The 6,782-nt window shown below is 30.5% G+C and overlaps 2 protein-coding genes across 2 annotated transcripts; both read left to right on the top strand.

The window, feature by feature from the left end:
- Positions 1–3,102: 3,102 nt before the first annotated feature.
- SCDLUD_005337 (uncharacterized protein) lies at positions 3,103–4,245 on the top strand (the record flags this gene model as incomplete). Its single annotated transcript, XM_046081644.1, has 1 exon — positions 3,103–4,245. One exon carries the CDS (start codon positions 3,103–3,105, stop codon positions 4,243–4,245), a length of 1,143 nt encoding a protein of 380 aa, XP_045932575.1.
- A 714-nt stretch (positions 4,246–4,959) lies between these two features.
- On the top strand, positions 4,960–6,453 carry SCDLUD_005338 (conserved putative CP/RdRp fusion protein; the record flags this gene model as incomplete). Its single annotated transcript, XM_046081475.1, has 1 exon — positions 4,960–6,453. One exon carries the CDS (start codon positions 4,960–4,962, stop codon positions 6,451–6,453), a length of 1,494 nt encoding a protein of 497 aa, XP_045932576.1.
- Positions 6,454–6,782: the final 329 nt, after the last annotated feature.

Genomic DNA, 6,782 nt, shown 5'->3' on the forward strand with positions numbered 1-6,782 from the left:
TAGTTATCCTCCATATATATTTATTGTCTCACTCTAATAATCATTCTACTAATCATATCCCCAATTTATATTTATAATACTCATCCATTAATATTCATAGTCATACTCTCGATAACATCTACAATCATATCATAATAACTATCCATCCATCTTTATAACCAAAATAAATCCTCATAACTATAATACTCTGAATGTCTCAATATAGTTATCCTCCATATATATTTATTGTATCACTCCAATAATCATTCTACTAATCATATCCCCAATTTGTATTTATAATAATCATTCATATTCATATTCATATTCATAATCTCAATAGCATTTATAATCATATCCCACCACTCTTATACTCTATACCCTAGTCGTCTCATTCTACATTTATAATCATATCCAATACTTATCCTCCAAATATCTTTATTGTCTAACTCCACTTCTATTCCATATATGTCAATGGTTATACCAATCTACTTGTCACCTTAACATACTAATTATTCAAATATATTCATAATCCCAATCTAATAATTATCTCATTAGAATAACTATTCTAATATACTTATACTATCCGTATAATAATTATCCAAATATATCAATAATCCTTGTATCATGGTCAATATGTTTTTATAATCTCAATATCCAATAACTCCACAATATCTATAATCCAATTCCAATTATACTAATAATATATCAATAACTCAAACATACTTCTAATCATACTCCATCTAGAATCCCTCACCATATTCAATCCGAATATCTCCAATATATAATTTTTATTTCATTCATAATCCTAACATACCCACATTTCCCAATACACAATCTCAACTCACTTATCATCTAAATACATTTCTAATTCGACTGTATAAATCTTCACAACTCACTTGTAATCTAAGTACGATAGTAATCATAATATAACTAATAATCTCACCCTATCTATAATTCAATAAATAAATAATCCCAATACTCTAGTAATTCCATCTCAATTCTGATCCTATTATACTAATCTCCTCGTCATATCTATAAATATACTAATACTCCCATCATAATTATAATCCTAACTCTAATCCCATCATACTTTTGATACTATTTCTTATCCCATCATTCATAATAATTGCATCTATTAAAATAACTCTCTCAAAATATCTCATCACCTAACAAGATAACAAAATAAAAATAAATCCTACTTTCTCCACAACTCAACTCAATTATCCACCACTATAACTCCAACCTGTTTGTCAAACACTCCACTTATCCTCTCAATATAACTATCACTAATAATATTATCATATCCTTGTCTCCTTGTTTGTTTTTTTTATCCAATGTGTTCTTATATCTTGTATATTATCCAATTAATTCCTCATATCATATGCCTTTTAATTAAAGAATCAGCCATATCAATGATAATCACTAGCTCTAATATAAACCTGTAAATTTATATTCGAAGCATAATCCATACAACTCAACTCATCATTTCTTATCAACTATAATAACTTATCAACCAAAGAAAAAAAATTATTTTTTTTAACAAATCTTACACGTGCAAAAAAACATAACTTATTATCCGACAAAAAAAAATTTTTTTTTAACAAATCTGATCCGCGCAAAAAGCACAACGTGATCAAACAAGAACACACACGAACTAAGCTACAACAGTCACATGATTATTTTCATAAATTATCGACGAACAGAAAAAAAAAAAAAAAAAAAAAGAAAAAAAGAAAAAAAGGAAAAAAAGAAAAAAAGAAAAAAAGAAAAAAAGAATAAATTTTTTTTCAAGAAATCACACCCACACAGAAAACCATTAAACATAATCAACCAAATACAACCCAACTCAAAACTCAAATATCCTAATAATTCCTACAAATAAAATAAAATCTAAAACAAAATATCTACTACAATCACTTACTTACTCACTTATTCGAATAAATCCTGACTAAATTTAAAAAAAAAAATTAAAAAAAAAATGTGATCTTTCCTTCTTCTTTCAAACACTCTCCATAATGTAATCCACCTATCAACCCTGTCTTTTTTATTTTAAATTGTTGTAAACTCTAATAATCTTCTTGGTTCATGTTAATTTACTTGTTATTCTGTGTATTTTACTTGTTTCTTATTACATATACACTTTGTATAATGAAACAAAATTTCTTTTTTTGTATAATCCACGTGATCCTATTTTCCCAATCTATAAATTACTAAACGAGAAATAAAAACAAAAATATTATTTTTTTTTAACAAATCCGATCAGCGCGGTAAACACAACTCACTAAGAAGAAGGAACACTGCTACAGCTCTAACACACAAATAACCCCCATTAATAATTTAATAAATCCTACTCGCCCAAAAAAAAAAGTTACGTTCTTGAATAAAAATAATCATACACTGTGTCCAACAATAACTCACTCACATAAATTTTAATTAAATAATTTATTTTTATTTTTTTACCAAATAGATTGTATTTAGTGCATATATGTGTAACAACTATCGTAATATAATTTTATAATTATTTTTATTTATCTTTTTTTTTTTTTTTGTTCAATTTATTTATCCAATTTACAATCCAACCTCTCCTTGTACAACTAAAATATTACTCACACTAATATGAAGCGCTCGCTTTTTTTTTTTTTTTTTTTTTTGACATCAAATGTATCACGTGGTTAAAAAAGACGATTCGCTTTCATTTCTGGTTTATATTTTTTTTTTTTCCTTTTTTTTTTTTTTTAAATCTTCGCCCGAGACAAAACACGCCCCGATTTCTTATCATGTGCGACTCGACGCGTTACATTCTGATATATTCGTCATCTCGTTTATTTCTATTTTCCTTTTTTTTATCCTAAATTCTATACGCGCAAAAAAATAAAATAAAAAAAATATATATCACAATTAAGTACAAATCTTATCTTTAGCAATTAACCATTTACATAATTGTTTTTTATTTTTTTATTTATTTTTTTTATTATTTTTTTACTTAATTATTATGTATAGAATAGCAAATAAACACTATAAGACACAGAGTTATTCCCAATAATGCCTAAACCATCAATTGGGATGTAAGTAACACTAGTACATGTTTTTTCTTGTAATTAATTTAAAGCATGTTTTATAATAATGACTCCTACTGATAAAAAGTCCTACGTTTTCCAATGCAAAATTAACGAAAAACCTGCCCAAGCTATAGCCGGTAAAGGCACTCGTATCACCATTGAAAAAGATGGTAAAATATATAGTGATATTATTGATGCCGTTACTGGTGCTGCTGTTGGTGCTTTGGGATGGGGTGATGGATACATCGTCGATATTATCACTGAAGCAGCCAAGACCTCTACCTATTCTTTCCCATCTTTGATTGGTAACAAACAATCCGAAGAACTGGCTAAATTTTACATCGACAATTCCCCAAAGGATGCATTTGCTTCTGCTTTATGGTGTTGCTCTAGTTCGGAAGCTAATGAAAGTTGTATGAAGATCATGTACCAGTACTGGTTAGAACGTGGCAAGACAAAAAAAACAAAATTTATTTCTAGAAAGAGCTCTTATCATGGATTTACTATTGGTTCTCTATCTATTACTGACAATGCTCGTGTGGTTGCCTTTAAGAATATCTTATTGCCAGAAACTCAATGTCTAAAGATGCCGGTTTGCTACCCATACAGATTCCAAAAGAAGGGCCAAACCGAAGCTGAATATGTCCAAGAATTACTAGGTAACTTGGAAAAGTTGATTGTTGATAATGATCCCGAAACTATTATTTCTGTTACTGTTGAGACTTTGCCGGGCTCATCCATAGGCACTGTTCCGCCACCAAACGGATACCTACCAGGTATTCGTGCCTTGTGCAACAAATACGATATCTTGATGCACTTGGATGAAGTCATGTGTGGCACTGGTAGATCGAATCCAAACGGTGGATTGAATTGCTGGGAAAACTTCATGCCATTGAACCAAGGTCCAGATTTGCAATCAGTTGGTAAGGCTTTGGGATCTGGCTATGTCACTATTGCTGGTGTTTTTATCAGTCCAAAGGTTAAAGATGCATATGTTAATGGCAGTAACAGCGTCGTTGGTTCACACACCTATGCCTCCCATGCATTTAACTGTAGTGTTGCGTTAGGTATCCAAAAAAAAATCATTGAAAAAGGTTTGACTAAGAACATCTTCAAAATGGGCAACTTGATGGGTGAAACTTTGAAGAAGAAGTTACTAGCTAACGATAACATTGTTGGTGATGTCAGAGGTATTGGTGGGTTTTAGTCGTTGGAATTTGTTAGGGACAGAAAGGGAAAGATTAGCTTTGCTCCCAAATTAGATGTTGGCCACAGATTTCAAGCTGTGTGTTTTGAAAATGGCATAAATGTCATGGGTATGACTGGCACCTATGATTATACTACAGGGGAAGGTGATGTTGCACTGTTGGCGCCATCATTTATCATTACTGAGAACGATGTCGAGGAAATTGTTGAGAGAGTTGTTAAATCAGTCGATGAGTTGACTGCTGTTTTGAAAAGGGAAGGTGAATTTTAAAAAATAAGATCTGAATGTTTGTTTTTTTTTTTTTTTTGTTATTTTTTTTGTTTGGCATTATTATTTTTAGCTTGTTCTAAGCTGATATTTATTGGCATCTTGGTTTATTTTTTGTTGGAACTAAATCTGTTGGAACCATATTCCAATGGAAAGTAAATTAAGCAATTAATTTTGAAACATGTTTCATATTTTAGGAGGCGCAGTCAAAATTTGGTGGCGCGTTTCAGGATTTAAGGTGACAATAAAGATATAGCGAACAACGAATTGGAATATATAATTTATGATATATAAATGGGCACAAAATAACGAGAATAGAACAAATAAAACACATTTTTATATATTTTGTATAATTATAAATAATAGAAGAGAACACTCAGTAATAATACTATAATCAAGTATATACATTTACTACAACATAACAGTTTCACAATTAATCTACAAAGAATGTCCCATCCCTACAATTCCAACAATAATAATACTTCAGATCAGGTTTCATCTGAACATGGCACTCACACTGGGAGGAATTCAGTTATGCTTTCTAAGGATGAAGTACTCGACAAGTTCAATAATTTGATACTCTCTTTTGATAATAAGTGTATGGACAAGAGTAACTTCGTTCCTGGTATGAAAATGTTTATATTTAGAATGAAACGTGATGGTTTAGGTTGTTTGCTTGAAAATGATGCTGAATCCGTCCTTGATCCGGAGACGTTAAAAATGGCAGGTGAATTTTTTTTGTATTTTAAAAAATATTTTCCAGATGGATTTGATTCAAGCAATAGTTTGCAAATTCTAATTGATATCAATGCTGGTATTTATGATAAAACCATAACATCAACTGTAAGAGAAATTTTGCAGGAATGGTTCAACTTGTATTATGATGGTAATGTTAGTGCAGCAAACTACATAACTAAGGTGAAAAATTTGATAGCTAAAACTAAGAATTACCATTGTGAAATGAGTGAATACGAGATGAAAAGGAGAATTATCGCATCTGTTAATGAGCATTATCCCGATTTTAAAAACATTATTTTGTACCAAAACAGTGATAAGTTAAATGTTGACTTCGAAAAAATCTATGAAGTTATCATAAATTTATATGAAGAAAAAGAATGGAAACCAATCAAGGCAAAATTGGTACCGGGTATTAAACAGTACAAAGAATTTAAGTTTGAATATGGGGGTACCAAGTACATGCTCGTCAATAAACGAACAATCAGTGATGAAGAAATCCAAATGAACTCATTAACCGATTCGACTACGTTAAAACAACAAGTTTTGAAAGATGAAAATTTTAAAAATTTTGCTGTTGATGTTTTGAAGTTTGTCACAGTTTCTACCTCCTCTAGAGCCAAAAATGAATTTGTTGAGACTTTTTCAAAAACTCTTGACAATATCCATCAGCTATCAAGATTTATTTATGAACATAAAGACAAGAAAACTGTTGCTGTTTCTTTTGAAGAATCCAAATTACGTCACTATCTTTCTGAATGGAAATTAGATTTATTAAGAAGCCATAAAAATAAGGATGGTTATGTTCAAATCGGCTATGATCAACTGATTGCTCTTTTGCGTGCTACAGTTAAGTCTGTTAGTAAACAACGTCAACAGAAAGAAGAGGCCGCTCGTAAGTTAATGGAAGAAACTATTTCAGCTGCTGTTACAGAACATGAACAATTGGTTTCAGATCTTGCTCCTTTTCATACTATTCTACAATTGAATGGATCTTACCTCAAACAATCTAGCGTCATTCAAGCTAAAGCGAAAGACGAATGGCTCAAGCAACCTAGAGATGCGAGAAAAGAAGGGTTTGATGCGTGGGCTCAGGCATGGTGGTGTGAAAATAAAGCAGATGCTATTATGATCGAGTTCGACAAATTAGCTAAAGATTCGACATTAGGTGCGTTTCTTGCAAAACAAAATGCGTTTCAAGAGTAACCATCTATTGTGGTTTTTTAAATATAAACCAGCAATTGCTTGTTATGGTTGTAGTTTCAATAAAGAAAAGAAAAAAAATATAAAAAAAAAAAAATATAAAAAATTAAAAATAATACAAAAAAAAAATAAAACATACTCCTGTTGGAACCATATTTCAATAGGGAATTTAATTAAGCAACTAAGTTTTTCAGGCACGCTTCATGTTGTGAGGCGCATTTCTAGGAGGCACAGTCAAGTTTGGTGGAGCATTTCAGGATTTAAGATGGCAATAAAAAGAGAGCGAACGCTAAATTTGAACATCTAATTTTTGATATGTAAATTAAGGTTAA

The sequence above is a fragment of the Saccharomycodes ludwigii genome, assembly GCF_020623625.1.
Source record: "Saccharomycodes ludwigii strain NBRC 1722 chromosome VII map unlocalized scaffold1, whole genome shotgun sequence".
Lineage (NCBI taxonomy): Eukaryota > Fungi > Ascomycota > Saccharomycetes > Saccharomycodales > Saccharomycodaceae > Saccharomycodes > Saccharomycodes ludwigii.